Below are 18,759 nucleotides of genomic sequence, written 5' to 3'. Positions count from 1 at the left end.
GTTCAGCTAGCATCATAATAATATATATGTGAATATTTTTGTTTTATTTTTCTTTAACTCTTCCAATTCCCTTGTTACTCAAAAGAGTATTATGCAACCAGACAAATTAATAGTGATAGTACTATGAAACAAAATATGATTTTTTGGTCAAGTTAGATTTACTACGGATGCCAATTGAAAAATATGACTCGCCAAATTCTGCTGAAAACTTTCCTATCATGATTCATTAGTGGAGGTTGCATAGTATGAAATTGGGAAGCACATTTAGTGTCTTACAAATTATGTCACTCCATATATTATATGTGGCATCATATGTTGTAATTAATCATAAAAATATTTAATTATTAAAAGTTCTCAATTAATCATATTGAGTAAACACAAAAAGTCATACACCTTTTGTCATCCCATGAAATTGGTGGCTGTTCCAATCATCCTAATTGACCTTATTATGACAATAATTCAAGCTCTAGGACCCACCATAACTGTGCATATAAAATGAAAACCAAAACCATGAACAAGTTTATTATGAGTTTAGGGCATAATCTCGTTCAGTTGTTGTTTTCCCATTTTTAATCCAATTTATGGTTTTAAATTTTAACTTTTAAGTTTAATTTGATTTCACTATTTCGGTTTTGAAATTTTAGAATTTGAATAAAGTGGGGTTTCATCTCGGCCTATCCAGCATTAAGCATTGGCCCATGTGAACTCAGACTATGTTGCCATCACCTAGAAAAATTTGTTTTTCACCTTTAAAACGTTTTCTCTTCAATTAATGTGTTTCTTGCTCATAGTCGAAGATCAACTCTTTTAGAAAGATAACATAAGCATTTTAAAGGAGTTTTACTAGAAAATCATGTTGTAGGTTTTTGACAGCCTTAATTATGATCAATGTTTTAAATTTAGGTCTATGACTATTTTGAATCTAAATCCTCTATACTAAAAGTTTTTTATGTCTCTATATCAACCTAATAATATTTTGTCAAATATCTAAATATGTTAGTATATTAATTAATGAGAAATTAAATGAGATGTGCCGACAAAAACTGTATCGAATTGTGACTCGATGATATGCAAATGCTCTCTCAGCACTCAAAAGCCTGCTTGAAGGGTTATAGAATGATTGTATCTTGATATGGTATAGAGCTCCTTTGACTAAGTGATTCATCCTTAGTTCCTTACAGCCTCAGTATCTATTTAATAAACCTTTATATTTTGGGAGTAGCTTACCTTTTTAGAAAAATTGGTTGTTTGCAAATTACCCATATGGAACTTATTAGCTAAGAGCTAGAACATGAAATGTTATGCATGAATAAGCTAAAATGCTGTATGATTCCTTGTCACTACTTGTCTTCTTTTTAGTTTGATGACCATGTGATAACAGTATCTAACCCATTGAAACTAGACTCATTTATTTTCTGTGGAATTCCAAGAAAATCATGCACTATGTTTCTTAGTTTAACATAACATGGCAATTAACAACTTTAATTGTACTTCTGTTTTTTACGAGTCTTTTGATATGTAAAAGATGAAAAGTAAGTCAGAGATATAAATAATTTAATTTTTTGCCAGAGAAGTTGTCAAATTTTGATTATAGATATAACATTACTCTTAACATAAATTTGTTTATGAGGTACGGAACCTTGAATACCATGTTAAGGAGTCATAAGTCCCAACTGATGCATAGATCTACTTTAGATATCAAAGAACATGAATTTTGATCTTCAATAGCTAAATCAAGATCTGATGTGTATCTACAGCAGCAAAATAAAAATATGGAACAAAAAATTAGAGACATTAAAATGCAGATAAAACTTCTTTCATTATTAGCTTTGTATATATGCATTACTTGCATTTGCATAACTTACAAATAAAATAAAAATCCGTATAGTAGCTATTATTGAGTTTAGAGTACTCATTCTAAGCATATCTATGGGGCTGAAAACTTCCCGGACCACCAGCCAGAGCTTCTAGCGCAACCGGTTTCACGATACGATAACCATTCTTAGAGCAACAACCAGAATTGTGTCTTCTAACGCCATGATAACCCTGCATCTCCATTGCTAGTTTCCTCTCCAAGTCATGCCTCTCAAATATTCTCCTTAGATTTTGCCTCCTAATAGCACTACTACTCAATTTCTCTTTGTTGCTACACCTTTTGCTACTTACTGGCATTGGCATAGCTTCCAACCCCATTAACTTGGCTACAACACCAGGTTTGCACCACACTACACTTTCCCCTGCTACTGTCGAGGGCAAAGACATAGCCTTATCGAACTTCGAGACTAAATCGTTCTCTTCCAGTAACCTTTCTCCTAAACTCATCTCGCTGCAAACCGATCTTCTTCCTTCTATGGTACCAAAAGAAGACCTATACATGGCATCCCTACCATCGAGCGAAAACCGCGGATACTGATTCAAGGCATCTCTTGCAGACCTCAAGATGTCCGAGTTGTTCACACATGACATTCTCTCCTTTATTCCTCTATACTCATTATGCTTCACTTTCTTAGCCAAATCTTCCTCCATTTCTAATTGTAGTATGAGATCTTCTAGTGTTGATGAGTTTTGCTTTGAATTGTCACCTTGTTTCAAGTAAGGAGAACTTACCTTGCTTGTCAAGTCACCTTGGTTGTGATAGCTTTTGTCAATAATAGTACTACTATTGTTTTGATCGAAAGTGGAGGTCGAATTGTTGTTGTTGCAGAAAGTCCTCATGCCTTTCTTCATCTTGGCTCCTAAGGAGTTCTTGAGCAGAAAAAATGGCATGTCCTTCATTAGTATGAGTCTAGAAAAAATGATATTAGAAGAGATACATGGTTCTCAAAATGGGGTATTGAGTTTTCTTTAGTACATAGGAGAGATTGGTAGACAAATGCATTAAAATGTGAATAGATTGAATAGGAGCGGTGTGCTGAGGTACTCAATGGGGAAAGCACATCTTCTATCATAAAGTGTGCTACTTCATATACTACTTAATGTGATTGGTTGAAATAAATATATTTAAATTAAAATTTTAATAATTAAATGTTTTTCAGATTAATTATATTAAGTAACACAATTTGCGAGACAAAAATATATTGTGCTAGCATTTTAGTCAAGTGAAATTAGATGAGGCTTAAAAGGAGTCACATAATGGATAAGTAAGGCTTTCACGTAAATTTCATTTTTTTTGCTGCAAAGTTGTTTGGGGCGTTAATGACAGAGTAAAAGGCACCTAAGTTGCCCATTTTCACTTTAAATTGGTTGAGAGAAATGAAGGTTATTTATTAAAGTTGCGGGGGTATAATGCATGACAACTAATGACCAATCCAATCTTTGCACATTTCCTAAGAATTAAGAATTAGAGAATATTAGATATATATCTATTGATAATATAAGATCTTTTTATATTTTTATTGTATTCTTTAATCTTAGTATTCAATTATTTGACTACTTTAAAATATAAGTGAAGTAATGAAAATGAATATATTTTCTGAATATAAATATTTAAACTGACAATACATATATTACATTAATGATAAGAAATTATCATTATTAATATAATATGCATAAAGTACTAAATGACCTTTTAGCTAAATGAATGGCACCAGATTTTTGTAAGAAGCATTTAATGTTATTAATATCCAATATTTTTGTTATTAAGTCTTAATACCTATTAATCACTTAAAATAGCATATATAATAATATAGATTATTTAATTGAAAAAGGTGGCCTGTACTTTGTTAAATAAATGTTGAATGCACGTATTTACTAACTTTGGAGACAATATTAGATGACCCTTAAGGCCATAACAATAGTAGTTATAATACTCACTGCCATTGGAATTAGACTAAATTAACCGGTTCAACTAGTAAACATCACACTATACAAGCTACTAAACTAGTTTGAACGGATTAAAATTAAAATTATCACTCTGAACTAGTATTGTTAAGACTGAACTCGACTGGTCAATACGATCTTTGATTGGACATGAAAATGATTTTGATTTGCAGTATTAACTTAATAAGGGTTAAACTACTTTGAACTGGAAAAATTCAGGTCCGACCGTGTTAAACTTTGTTAAATCGGAATAATATAGAAAGTGAACCGGACAATTCATTTAAGAAAATAGAATAATAGCCTAATATTTTATTTTACTTCTATCCAAAAAAGATAAAAATATACTACTTTAATATATATAAAATCACTCGATCCAATCAGATGATTTAACCGTTAAACCAGTTGAACTTAATAAAAGACATATTGGGGTTTGATGTGGGTTTCAAAAGATTGCAATGAATCATCTTCATTTTAAAAATCACCATTTATTCTAGAAAATGAAAAATCCATGGTTTGAACTAGAGCCACCTCAATAGTGGTAAACATACCATTTTTTGGTACTATATGAAAGGTATTCCATCACTGATAGGTAAAGAATTAATCACTTTAATGTATGTGATTGTCCTTCTTAATAAGTATTGCTCTCAAAAATCAAACTTTTACCATTTTAATTTTTTTTGAGATCTAATGAAACTTTATACCACTAGACTAAGTTATAGACTTAAGTTGTTAATAATAATATAAAATAATATTTTATTAGGTAGTTGTTAAGTTTTCTAACTTTTTATTTGCCAAGTTTAAAAGAATGCATGTTGTCTTAATTGAAATGAATCATGTGGATATTTATTATGGTGAGATAATTAGTATTAATATTTTTATTTGAATAGTCAAAATTTAAACAGAAATTATGATCATATAATCATTAAATAACTTTTAATTTTAATCAGATCTAATGAGTATTAATATTTTTATTTGTTTTGTCATGTTTGATTAATATATATACATATACAAAAGAAATCCGTTTACACTCAAATTAAGTTACACGAGTTAATTATATATATGAGATCTTATCCTAGGAAACTTCTTTTTTTAGTTGGATACATGTTAGTATTGTGCCATAAAATTTTGTCAAAATAACCTTTGTATTTTGGAGAGATAGGAATGCTAATAAGATTATTTTAGAAACATTACTTTAAAAAATAATAAACAAAAAAATCACACTCATCTTCCTCTATCATCCCAACCCTTTGTTGCTCATTCACTCTTCTTATTTCTTCTACCTTTCTTTGTGAAATCTCAATAATAGTGTTTATGGATCTGAAAATGATGGGTTCCTCTGGTGAAGGTGAAGAAGAGTTGGTGTATCATGTACCCAGGAGAAAAATCATGAAATGTGTTCTTAATTTCCCTTTTCTGAATTCTACAAATAATGAAATATAACGGGTCGTATTGGTAGAGGAGGATGATTCACATGGCATCGTGTTGGAGCAAAGAGGCAGTGGTTGGGGATGAGAGATGGAGAATAGTGAGATTTTTTTATTATTAAGTGATGTTATTGGAATAACCTTATTAATATCTTTCCAAAACAAAAATATTGAGATATGGTGGTTCTGGCCTCCTCGGTCATGGTGGGACACAATAGTTCATATATTGGCTTTTCTATTAAATTTCAGCAATTGCTGCAATTATAGCAATGCAAGTACAATTTAGTATAGAATATATGAAAATATTGCATACAATGGCACTTCATTATGGGACACGGTGGTTGGGGGTGATAGTGAGAGATGAGTGATCGGGGATGATAAAGAGAGATGAGTGGTTGGGGATATATATAAAAGCCACAGAGTGATCAAACAGGTAATCCAATATCTTTATCAAGGTGGATAACCAACCCAAATTTAATAAAATTGATAGCATTAGCGTGAAATATGGTTGATATGGTTGATATTTCTTGGCCTATGTTTCTGCACACATATTACCGAATATCTTGTAATTTTATCACTCGTTTATATATTTTTTTCTCCATATTTTTAATACCAACTAGGCAGAAAGCCCATAATCTTTTAGGGACTTAAATTCTTACCCTATTGATCAAGTTTCAACCCCCAAATTTTAAGTAAAATGTTAAAAATTCATTTTTTCCTATTTGGCCTCCTACATCTTTTCACCTCATTCTTCTCCCTCACCCCATCCTTACTCTATTATCTTCTTTACCCACCCACTTAAACCTAAAAGTATCATATCCTATCATACTCACATCTTGTTCATGTTTCCCCTTCTCCCTTCAGTTTTTGTATTTTCATGTCACATACGTGAGGTTGTTCACTTGCACAGTTAATACTACAAAACCTGATATATGTAATTGCTTGTGTCACGTATCTATAATTCCAAATGGCCAGCATGATAAATCACTACTATCCAGTCCATGAGCCACGGAAGGAGCTTAGTTGGATAGCTACTTTGGAATCAAGTTCGATAACAAGTTTGACAATAACATAATTTTGCAAGCTGAAGGCCATGAATAAATGGCACAATTCCGTCATTACAAAAGTGCAAACGCTGAAGATTGCAAGTGAATGATTTAACAATAGAACCATCTTCAACTCTAATTAAACCCATAATCAAACCAATTTTTAAACGTACCCAAGCATTGATAAAAACATTCATAATCTGCATTCAGTGCAAATTTGATTGTAAAAGTAATAACAAAATTGTAAATAAAACAAACCAAAGCTTTCAATGGTGTCACACAACTACACACAAAATGTGTCAAAGGTCCCTACATCTGTGGTTCTCATTTCCTGTGGACTTTACATAATAGCCTCAGTCCCCTTTTCATTAATATGGGGGATATCTTTAAAAAGAAGCTGAAGATAATAAAAGTACCTGAGATTTTTCAATTTTTTGTCTAACTATGCACTTAGCAAAGAATGGTTGAGGTGACCGTTCATTCAGCTCAGCTCAACTGTGTCTCGAGTCCTGCAATTTGCTTTATAAGCCATGACCTGTAAATAACAGAAAAAATGGAAGAGAAGATCAGCACTGTAACAAAGGTAAGAATCAAATAATTAGGCATTTATGCATACACACAACAACGTAGTCAACTTTGAGAAATTACCAGATAGTCAAGGCAGAGATTATCATATATTTTCAGTTCAGCCAAAGTTCTTCCTTCGCTTAGAAAATGCAACTCATCCTTGTCTGCATCAACTAGTCGTTCACCTCGTATGATGTTGGCTTGCGGATCTTTTACTAAGAATAATTCAACTTTATCAGCCTGCACAGCAGCTTGAAGTGCAACATACTATAGATGGATAAACAGTTAGAATCAATAAGAGACATAGTGCAGAGAAATGTCACTCCAGCTGGAAATAAAATAACCTGGCACAGTAGACTGACTGAGAAAGTAGACTTGCAGCGAAGATATGGCCGTTCCATACTTGGTATGCTTTCCTCATCCAAAGAGACAACCATGATATTGATATCCAACTGACATAACATAGACCAAATCACTGATCGCATCATTGTTCCAGTATAAGTGCTTAAGCAAAGCAAAAAATAAAAATCAGAAAAGAACATAGCAGTCTTTTATATGAATCTGGAACACTGGTTTAAAATTTAGCACTTAGCATAGGATCTCCATTCTCAAACAGATTCAACACCTTTGAAAGCCACAGAAGTTGTGATAGTTTATAGCCCATTAGTCTTCTCACAATCGCGACTAGAGAAAATAAATTACCTCGTCGTCAGTTATTTCTGAATTACGCAGATGATCAGCCAGTCTGTAGAGGCGACTGTTTCTGGCATTCTTACCATTGACCCGATTGTGACTGCGGTGGCCATTTTTCCCCCAAGCAAGTGCACTAGACGAACTTATGATCTCTTTACTCAACTCAGGAATATTTTCATCAACAGCTGCATATGCATTAGTAGTAGCAAAATGCTGAGGAAATCGGGTTTCTGCCCCTCTTTTGCCTCTTTTTGGCTTGGTTTCTGCCTCCTCATCACCAGAAGATGAGTCCTTTCCCTCACCATTACTATTCATATCCTCACTGCCATTGGATACCTGAAATTCACCTCCATTTCTAATGTTTCTCTTTCTTCTCAGATGTGAAGTTTGATAGTTACCTTGTGATCTCCTTGCAAAAGCCACCGCTGTTGCTTTGGCATTCCGTCTCTTACCCAATGCTTCTGTTTGTCGTTGAAAAGTCCGAGCAATGGAATCCTGGATCTTCTTAAAAAGATAAAACCACTGAATTACCAATATTACAAGTTGAAATAGAATTGGGAAAAGTGAAACAAACAAGAACCAGGAAATAAAAAACAGTGCAAAGATAATAAGAAACAAACATTAAAGCAAACACCAAAAAAACGTTGATCTAGTGGTGTAAGGCCTTGCTGGATCCCCAGAGAGACTAAAAGGTTAATGGTTCAATTCCTGGGAGCGACACTTGTTGGGAGACAGCCATGCACCCCGAAAGGGATTAGTTCCTTACCCATAAGATGAGGGGATATCCTTGATAGTACCCAAAAAAACTTTAAAGCAAACCAGAAAATGTTGGGAAAACTTTAAAATATACGTTCTCTCTTTACTCACACATATATCTGTGTGTGAAGGCATGCATGTGTGTAGCATTAGAAGTTTCTCAAACACAAATTGTTTGACCTATAAACAATAGGCAAGGCATACTGCATTTTGATCTCAGTGTAAAATGTTCTAAGATCTTTATACACTAAAACTATTTATATTGCCCTTGCAATTGCAAGCAACAGCACAAAAATGGTGCCCAAACATTTTTTTCCTTTTTATCGTGATGTTCCTTTTGATGTGTTTCAGCATCTTTATCCGACCTTACTCAGATCAGAGCCAAAATGACTCCCTTCCAAGACAGAAGTCCAAATACTTCATAGATAGCTCAAACGTGGAAAGAAAAAAAATCTAAAATTCTCAAAAGAAACAAGTCCGGCAGTTCTCCCATTTATTGGGTTAACTTAAAATGCAGTTATCCTCAGTTCACAATCAAACAGCTCAAACACTAGCCAAGTTCACTGGGAGATATCCCAGAAACTCAAAGGATAGAAATTGATGATTGTGGAGTACAACCTAACAAACATACTGGTTCTGGAGTTTTCTGCTGTAGAAAGCATGAGATAAAGCAGCAATCAGTAACAATCAAGAATAATAAGCGCAAAATGATGGGTTACAGGGTTAACAATTATATACTCAGCAAGAGGTGAAACTAAGATAACATGGTCATACATAAAGGGAGTTTATCTACTACCGTTTGAACAAGTAACTAAAAAATAATAAAAGCTTTCATCATTTTCACTCCCTGATGGTTACTTAAATAGTAGACAAATCATATACTTAATAGTAGACAAAGCTAGAGAAGATAATCATGTTAAATGCGTTCACCATTTTCATTATCCGGTGTGTATTAGTTCATTATTGATGTACTATTTGGTTTTATTTCATTTATTCATTTGCTAGTGTTTCCTAATCCTATTGATAAGCAACTAAACCAAATTGAAAATGTCCAAGGGTTCAAGAGAAAAAGGAATCATCTCAATAACAATATTATCCTTAACGAATAGCCTGGAGACACTTGCACTAGCTCACAAGAGCAAAACATACATTCAAAACAAGTCATGCACCTCCTAATCTAATTCCCTCGCCCATTCCTTTCAACCCTTTATTTTGATAACTCTAGCTTTCTTTATGACAGAACATATTTGTCCTTAAATTTGTAAGACTTACCATGAGATATATCAGTAAAGCCATCAAACTAAATATAAGAACAAGAAGAAAGGATCTGAAAATCCTAAATAAAATCCGCCACTTTTGAAGAGCTTTTGCTTAAATAGAAAAAAGCATTTATCCTTTTGAATGTTGAAGCGGTTGCAACTTGTGAAACTAAGGCAAAATCATAAATATAACAAGAACTGGGATTATACCTTTGGCTACTGCTCGTTTTATAGAGCTGCTTATAGAAAGGATAACCTAGGGAAAACCTAGCACCTACTCTACAATTTCGAACGTGATATAATTAATCCATTTCTGACTCTATAGTCCAAGACCTAAATAATGTGTTGGACAGTTAGAGTATTGGAGATCCAAGTTCAATAGTTCCTTATCATGATAGTATGTACTGAAACAGAAGCCTTCTCAGTTCGAAGCATATGGATGAACGAAAGGGGAAGTGTACCAGAGGTTAAGGATTTTTAGGGTTAGGCTATCAGCTACCAAGGCATTAACTTTTTCTGCTAATGTTAGAACTCAATGCTGTCATACAATAGGATCAATCACTGGAAAATTTATAAAACATTCATATTTTAAGCATGTCAAGTGAAGTCTCACCAGCTTATTCTGTGTCTTCTCATCTTCATGCAAAGCCAATTCCTAGACCAGAGCCCAGAACCTTTTAATGATTTCTTCATTCAAATAAAACACATTTTTTAATCCAAGATTCAGTATGTACATGTTACCTCTTCTTCATACTTGTCAATATCAGGATAGAGAGCAGCAATCAGAGTATCAAAGTTAGGGTCATCTCTCAATGAGCGCCGGCTAGCACAATGTGTGCGGCAAGCAGGACATTCATTGTTACTACAGTAAAACCAGCCCAGACTATTTAGAAAAGGAAATAGTGAAAATTTTGCAGCAAATAAAGCACGGTCATCCTAACTATAAGTCTATGAGACAATAACGTAATGTAGAAGGTGATGGTTTGAGGGCATACATACCCAAGGCGCATAGATTTGTCTATGCACTCTCTGCAAAAGCGATGTAGGCATTCCATTACAGTTCTTGTTTTTCGAATGATTCCTACATGCATAATATGATAATTAGGACATGTAAAAATAAAATGATTATGATGCTGCATCCAGCATATCTTGTACAGTATCATCAAAAGCTAGTGCATGAACAGCATAACAATAACAAAATCCATAAATTCCAAATACTGGGAAATAAATATGCAAGAAAATAGATTATGGCTCGTTGCTATACAATGCATCGGCAATTCGGCATGCAATACCAAGAGGTAATTCAGAATCTGACACTGGAAACTAGGTGATGGGTGTCAACTTGTTTCTATATCTAATTATTTTCCTATCATATTCTAGATTTCACTTAAGTTGTGAATTAATTTCCATTCCGACTTCTCTCTCTACTGGCCTAAAGTTGAAAATACACCCCATATTTGGAAATAAGTTATTACTTGTATATGTCACCATATGACCCATGTCATCATAAAACCATAACAACAAAAAAGAAATCTAGTCACACATACACATGGATGCTAGCTAGAGGAGAAAGATATTCTTGTCACATTTCACAGTAAACCCAGAAATAATAAAATACAATGGTATGTTTTCTTAGATGCATAAATATGCCTTATGCATCAATCAACATGAAAGCTGTCCAACAAATAATTATAAGGCCTAGACAGTTGCCTAGACAGGTTATCAAAATCACTAGTGTCTTGTATCAACAATTCAAGAACCTTTTTAATTTTGGATAAATAATCAAATAACAATATTATCCAATATTGCTACATGAATCGTGTGACAATACTATAAAATTATAAATATGTCAAAGATCTAGGTCTCCGACATGATTACTTCGTATGCACTTGTAAATATGTAAATTTACAATAACATTTTTCTTTTTATTATTAGAATATAAGGGAGAATATTACATTATTACAAGAGGATAAGAAATCCTCTGAAAAACACAAAAGGAACATCTAGGAACCATGCAATAAAGCATGCCAGTCTCTTTGCATATTACTATGTAAAGGGTTATACAATAATATTTTTCATGTCCCCTACAATATTGGAGTGCTGGATAAAGACTGTCCCAGTTAATGAGCTAATTGAATGTAATGCACTTTTAATGGATGAAATCAATGAAATAACTACAACTGTAAGCCTGGCATAGAAGTTACATCTGTCCTAACCTCCCCAGCTAATGTGAATGGAAAAACAAGGGTGAGGCAACATACAATTGTCTTTTCATTGCTAGAAGTCTAGAACTATAACAATTATCTTTCCAAGTAAAAGGCATTCTGAACTAATTGGTGGTCTGCCTTACTAAAAAAAATTATTAAAATTATAGATACTTGCACTAACGAATGCTTTAGGAACAACAGGACGTTTTAAGAATATGCTATATATTACATACCTAGGCAGATAGGACACTGAACTTCTTTGCGTACATCGGCCAAGTTTATAATCACATATCTGTAAATAAACACCAATAAGAGGTTTTATCAAATCATATAATTTAATATTTTCCGGGGATGGAACATTGTCAAATGCCAAATTCTCAACTCCTTGCTCTAAGTAAATGCCTAAAGTTAAGACAGTGGCAACCCTTGGAACAGATGCAGTCCATTTTACTTTATCTGATTCAATAAAAGATTATCATCCTAGCCCCTAGGAATGAAAAGGCCAAGATGCTGTAAAAGAATAATATGAAATTGATTTTCAGAGAATTTTGCTAAGCTATAAGAATAAGATATGCAAACCTTCTCCATAATCATATGAAGGATAAAAGGAGATATAACTACTTTCAACTTAAAGTGGAGGGCTTTCATCCAAGTGTGTCTTAGTCAAAGAAACATATTAAGTTAGGCATGCATACAAGTATTTCACATTCGTAGCTTAACAAAGTAGCATGCTCATCAAAATACCATTCCATTCTAATGTGGATAAATGGATAAGCCAATGTACCTTAGTTCCATAATTGATGTAACTTCTAAGATAGGTAAAAATGCTTCTCACAGTCACAGAACAAGCCCATGGCAATGGAACATAACATTCATATTACATTTTTTACATAATTGTGTAAGTAATCTCATCTTGGATGCATAAAAATGCCTTTTCCATATAGGAATTTATTTTCGATATAAGAACATGATGTAGTCGCATTCCACGAGATTGGAACCATCAGAACTTCCGCATTACATTTTTCTTCAGGTGGAGCAAAGTTCATCATTTTGATGTATGATTGGATCTTAGATCCAGCTCAACCCAAACTTTTCTGGTTTACCCCAACATTCCCCACTTGTCTGAGTGCTGACCAGTTTTGGATATCAAACAGACCTCCCCAGAATGTACTGTTATTATCTATCTGAAATTTTCTATTTGTTTCTACTCAATTTCAAAAAGGGGACCAACAACAATTGACACAACTGGCAAGGGTGGACCACATCAACTAAGTTAATTGGGATTGGATCTTCCCAGAGATCTGGATTATCTATAAGTACTCTACTTGAGATCGAGACCTATCTCGTCGATGGGGGCAATCATCTGACATTCTGACCCCAAGGTTTAGGTACCCCAAACAATCTAAAAGGAGAAACATAATGCAACTAGATATAATCCTTCCCCGGCAACCTTAATAGACTATTTAAACAAGTTGGTAAATAAGACAAGTTGAGTAAATAGGAATTGATGTTAATACCGGGAAATATTTAATGTTAACATAATAAAACCCAAACCAACAACATGCACACATAGGAATGAAGTTAAAATCATCATCCCTCGGAAAAGATTCAACATTGGACTCCACCAAAAACGAAAAGATACATAAAAGCCAGACACAGCGATCACTAATGGATTAACGAAAAACACTTTCCAATGGCTCATATACACGAGATATAAAAACCTTAACACAAAAAACATGCAAACAAAGAATCAAAACCCACATTGAAAATTCAATCAGCAGCATAGTCATCTAAATAGAAGAAAACCGTAAAAGGAATGTGCAAAGAGGATTGAACTCAACATACTCTTTCTTGTCCCCGTTGCTCGAAGAATGGTTTCGATCAGATTCTGATAGAAGAAGAAACAAAAATGATAAGGAACATAACAAATTGAAATAACAGAAACTGATGAAAAAGTAGGAACAAAATTAACCGAATCAAAACGCAGAAGTTTATAACAAAACGACACCTACCGAATTCATCAACTGGAACCTCATTGTTATTATCGACGGTAGTGAGCAAATCCTCCTCAGGAGTCTCGTTGGAGCGTTGCTTCTGTGCTGGCATTGCTTCTCTCTCCAACAACGGAATGAACAGTCGCGAGAAATGAACGGTTATAGTAAGTTTAGCTCAGCGCAACCTGAAGCAGCGGTTGCGAAGTGAAATCTGCGGCGGAGGTTGACGTTGACGCCATTGACCTTGGGAGGTAAAGAAAATAAAAATAGAAAAAAGGAGTTGGGTTCCGAACGCATCGTTGCTCTATATTTCTACTTATTATTTATTTATTTTATTTTATTTTTATTACTTATATATAAAAAATTGTTAATTACGAATAATGGATAATTAAATAATTGCTTTTAATAGATAAAACAGGCAAAGTCAATGAGCCGGCTCATATAGCCTATAAATTTTTCCAAATAGGGCATAGAAGCTTTGCTCATTCTGTTTGTTAGTAATGAATATCATCATTTTTATTGGATAACGCCGGCGCCCACTATTATAAATAATTTATGATATAATTTAATATCTCAAAAAAATTATAATATATCATAACTTGTTCTATTTCATCTAAAATATCAAAAAAATTAAAAAAATTATCTTCAACTATTTTATTTAATTTTTTTTTATTCTATTGTATAATTTTATTTTTATTTTTTAATAAATATATGCAGACTGCACGCATACGCTTTAGCCCGTTTTAAAATAGGCAGTGCATGCAATTTTTGTCCATTAAAACAATACATGTATGTCAACATTCGCTTAAATTTTGCAGGCATTTGCGGGCACGAATAAAATGGGTCGAGTATCCCATTTTGTCACCTCTAATTTATTTTCAAATATGAAACTGCTAATTTTATAAAAATAATTTTATCAAATTTATATAATCAAATTGATATATTTGTTAAGGTATAAATACTATTGTCTCTTAAAGATGTTACTTCACTTTTTAATATTTATTAGTAATTGTAAACCGTGTCTCAAATTTTTAGGTTTCGAAGCTTATATTTGTGTTGGGAAATGACCTCTATGGATTCATTTAAACATATATGTAAGGCCTCCTCATACACTGTCACATGTACTAATAATATTTTTTGAGTTGAATTTGGAGATTAGAATAAAAAGAAAGATGTAGAGACAGAATAATTTGACAGATATGTTTAATCATATATATTTCATGGTTTTGAAGTATATATCTACTTTCCTTCAAAACTTAATTCAAAAATGAACATCAATATAAAGTTTAGATAATAGGTTCGATGACTGCTTTGTAATATAAGTAGGTGTTTTGGCTAAATTGTGGGAGTTTGGGAAGGGCTTAATTTAGATTGGAATAAAGGGTTTATAAAAGGTAAAGTTGCACAGTGATTATGTTTGTTGATTTGCTTCACAGAGCTACTAGTATTATAGCAAGAAGTGTAAAGATAAATATATTATCCATCTTCATTTTGATTATTTTTTTTTTATGAAGAATCAATAATGATAAAGAATAAATGATGTATGATGCAATGACAGTATAAAAAATTGTTACTCTATTAGTGTATACATCTTTTTCTCACGTTCAAATCTAACATAACACTTTCAAGATGTGAATCATCTAATAATTCCAAATATATCAAATACAATATTATTCAATTGTTTTAATATCCAAATATTTCTAACTTTTAAATGCACAAGAATTGAAATATGTGTTTACTAGTGTAAGTTCCTATTGGAATGTAATCAATAGTTAGTTGATTTGGTTAAGAAGTTTCTATTTTTAGTTTGGTAGTTATTGTTAGTTAGCCTTATATAGAAACTTGTATAAATAGGATTGATATCTTGTTAATCAAGTAACCATTCATTGCAAACTCAAAACTCTCATCGTTTCTCTCTATTCTTCTTCTTCTGTTGTTTTCGTTAACATTTGGTATCTAGAGCTACAAAAGATCAAGCCACTCCGCTGCAAACATGGCTCAAGCAACAGGAAATTTTGTTACAAATCTCCCTGTGCTTGATGGAAAGATTGGTCAAGATGGAGCATTCAGATGAAAGCCATCCTTGGCTACCAAGAAGTTGCAGACATTGTGGAGGAAGGGTTGCCAATATTAGAAGAAGGAGCAACAGAAGCACAAAGGAATGCTCACAAACAGAACAAGAAGAGAGACTGCAAAACAACCTGTCTCCTTCACCAAGTAGTGGACAATGCCCACTTTGAAAAGATTGCAGGGTCTGTAACAACAAAGGAGGCTTGGGATGTGTTGGAAAAGCATTATGCAGGGGCTGCTCAATTGAAGAAAATTCGGTTACAAACAATGATGAGGCAGTATGAGCTTATGCAAATGGATGAGGGAGAAAGAATTGCAGATTTCTTCACAAGAATCATAACTCATGTGAATGGAATGAAGTCGTGTGGTGAAAGAATGGAGGATGCTGCAATTGTTGAGAAAGTCTTGAGAACCGTGACTCCCAAGTTTGATCATGTTGTGGTGGCAATTGAAGAATCAGGGAGAGTGGAAAAAATGAGAATTGAAGAACTACAAGGGTCTCTTGAAGCTCATGAGCAGAGACTCAATGAAAGATTAACTAATAGGTCCTCTCACCAAGCCCTGCAAATTCAAACATCAACAAAGAGAGGAAATTTCAATTTGAAGAATTTCAATAAGAACTCAAGCAGGACTTGGGATTCAAAAGGTGGATCAAGAAAGGGAGTTGATTAGCAAGATTAGTTCAGTAGGAGGAGTGATGGAAAACAATCCAAGATCTGGAAGAGAAAAACTGATAAGAGGAGAATAAAGTGTTACAATTGTGACAAACTAGGACACTTTGCCTCTGAATGCTATGCATCAAATAAAAACCAACATCAAGTGAAGCAGGATCCTGAAGCAAATCTTGCTAAGGAAGAGGGTGAAGACTTTGATGATGAGGCAGTTCAGCTAATGATGACAACAATCCGCAAACTTAGAAATGATGTATGGTACCTTCATTCAGGGTGTTCCAATCATATGACTGGACACAAGGATTGGCTAGTAAACTTTGATCCAACCAGAAGAAATAAGGTGAAGTTTGCTGACAACAGAGTTGTAGCAGCTGAAGGAATAGGGGACATTCCACTAAGGATGCAAGATGGTAGGAAATCACTCATCACTGATGTGCTATTTGTTCCTAACATGAAGACTAATCTCATTAGTATTGGTCAGCTGCATGAGAAAGGGCTCAATATGGAGTTGCACAATGGTTTCCTAGAAATCTATGACAACAAGAAGAGGAGTACTCAGGGCACCCCTTTCAAGCAACATAACATTTCAGGTGAAACTAGATGCAGTGAAGGCTCAATGCTTGAATGCTGAAACCAATATTGATGAATCTTGGCTTTGGCACTTAAGGTATGGTCACTTAAACTTCAGAGACCTAAAGATGCTAAACCAGAAAAACTTGGTCACTGGTTTACCTGAAATAAAATCACACTTGCCAATATGTGATAGTTGTATGATCAGTAAACAAATAAGAAATCCCTTCAACAAGAATACTCAAACCAAAGCCACTAGTTTACTGCATATTGTTTATTCTGATGTGTGTGGACCTTTTGAAGTAAATTCACTAGGTGGGAATAGATACTTTGTATCTTTCATTGATGACTATAGCAAGAAAATGTGGGTCTATCTCATCAAGGCCAAAAGAGATGTGTTTGAATATTTGGAGAAGTTCAAAGCAGAAGCTGAAAGACAACCAGGAAAACAAATGAAGATATTCAGAACTGATGGATGAGGGGAATTCACATCAAGGGAGCTTGAGAAATTCTGTGTTGATCAAGGCATAATACATGAGGAGACAGCCCCCTACACTCCACAACACAATGGTGTAGCTGAAAGGAGAAATATGACAGTAATGAATATGGTGCGGAAAGGAGAAACAGGACAGTAATTCATATGGTAAGGTGCATGCTGAGGTGCAAAGGATTGCCACACAACCTATGGGGAGAAGCAGTCACAACAGCCACCTATGTTATAAATAGATGTCCTACTCAAAGCCTAAAGGATCAGGTCCCTGAAGAAGTTTGGACTGGAAGAAGGCCATCAGTAAAGCATCTGAGAGTGTTTGGATCACTATGCTTCAAGCACATACCAGATCAAATGAGAAAGAAACTTGATGATAAGAGTGAGTTAATGATCTTTGTTGGCTATCACTCAACAGGATCATACAAGCTGCTAAATCATGTGACAAATCAAGTAGCTTTCAGCAGGGACGTGCACATTGATGAGATGAGCACATGGAATGATCTTCATAAGAGAATTGAGAAAAGTCCAACTATGCCTCTGATTCATGTACCAGAAGATCAAGATGAGTATGAAGTTGCAGATGAGAACAACTCAACCTCAAGAACAGATGCTGCAAGAATTGTAACAAGACCAGCAAGGGTAAGACAACCACCTATGAGGCTCAATGAATATGAGCTATTTCCTAATGATGCAATTACAGATGAAGGTGATCTAATCCATCTTGCACTATTGGGAGAAACAAAACCAATCACTTTCCAAGAAGCTATGAAAGAAAATGTATGGGTCAGTGCTATGGAAGAGGAACTCAAGGCAATTGAAAAGAATAACACCTGGACAAAAGCTAAACTACCTGCATGAAAAGTTCCTATACCTGTAAAGTGGGTATACAAAGTGAAACTCGGACCAGATGGCAGTATTTCAAAACACAAGGCAAGGTTGGTTGCCAAAGGGTTCTTGCAGAAGGAAGGTTATGACTACACTGATGTCTTTGCACCTGTGGCAAGGTTTGAGACGGTGAGGTTAATTGTAGCATTGGCAAGCTGGTTTGGGTGGAAGTTATGGCAACTTGATGTCAAGAGTGCCTCCCTCAATGGGCCTCTTGAGGAGGAAGTGTACATTATACAACCTCTAGGCTTTGACATAACTCACAAGGAAACAAGTGTTCTGAAACTGAATAAAGCTCTCTATGGACT

At 34.2% G+C, this 18,759-nt stretch overlaps 2 protein-coding genes across 2 annotated transcripts; both read right to left on the bottom strand.

Moving 5' to 3' along the window:
* Positions 1,766-2,627, bottom strand: LOC109333846. The gene is made up of 2 exons (XM_019569425.1): positions 2,089-2,627; positions 1,766-2,055 (listed from the first exon to the last, which is right to left on the bottom strand). Exons 1-2 carry the CDS (start codon positions 2,524-2,526, stop codon positions 1,918-1,920), a joined length of 576 nt encoding a protein of 191 aa, XP_019424970.1. The 5' UTR covers positions 2,527-2,627; the 3' UTR covers positions 1,766-1,917.
* Positions 6,470-14,027, bottom strand: LOC109334894 (putative E3 ubiquitin-protein ligase RING1a). The gene is made up of 10 exons (XM_019570888.1): positions 13,784-14,027; positions 13,617-13,659; positions 12,005-12,063; positions 10,564-10,645; positions 10,306-10,426; positions 10,178-10,219; positions 7,559-8,050; positions 7,201-7,308; positions 6,938-7,123; positions 6,470-6,824 (listed from the first exon to the last, which is right to left on the bottom strand). The coding sequence occupies exons 1-10, from the start codon at positions 13,875-13,877 to the stop codon at positions 6,771-6,773; spliced, it is 1,281 nt and encodes a 426-aa protein (XP_019426433.1). The 5' UTR covers positions 13,878-14,027; the 3' UTR covers positions 6,470-6,770.

Source organism: Lupinus angustifolius, chromosome LG19 (genome assembly GCF_001865875.1).
Source record: "Lupinus angustifolius cultivar Tanjil chromosome LG19, LupAngTanjil_v1.0, whole genome shotgun sequence".
In the NCBI taxonomy this organism is placed as follows: domain Eukaryota; kingdom Viridiplantae; phylum Streptophyta; class Magnoliopsida; order Fabales; family Fabaceae; genus Lupinus; species Lupinus angustifolius.
Note: the sequence above shows the minus strand (reverse complement) of the source record. Positions and strands in the feature narration are given on the sequence as shown.

Excerpts from the sequence above, each read along its gene's own strand:
- LOC109333846 (XM_019569425.1), bottom strand. The coding sequence starts at position 2,526 with ATGGAGGAAGATTTGGCTAAGAAAGTGAAGCATAATGAGTATAGAGGA. Across the intron at positions 2,056-2,088 it reads AAAATCTAAGGAGAATATTT|GAGATGCAGGGTTATCATGG; the intron begins GAGAGGCATGAC and ends AAACTAGCAATG.
- LOC109334894 (XM_019570888.1), bottom strand. The coding sequence starts at position 13,877 with ATGCCAGCACAGAAGCAACGCTCCAACGAGACTCCTGAGGAGGATTTG. Across the intron at positions 7,309-7,558 it reads CAGAAATAACTGACGACGAG|TTGGATATCAATATCATGGT; the intron begins GTAATTTATTTT and ends ATGTTATGTCAG. Across the intron at positions 6,825-6,937 it reads ATCTCTGCCTTGACTATCTG|GTCATGGCTTATAAAGCAAA; the intron begins GTAATTTCTCAA and ends TGTTATTTACAG.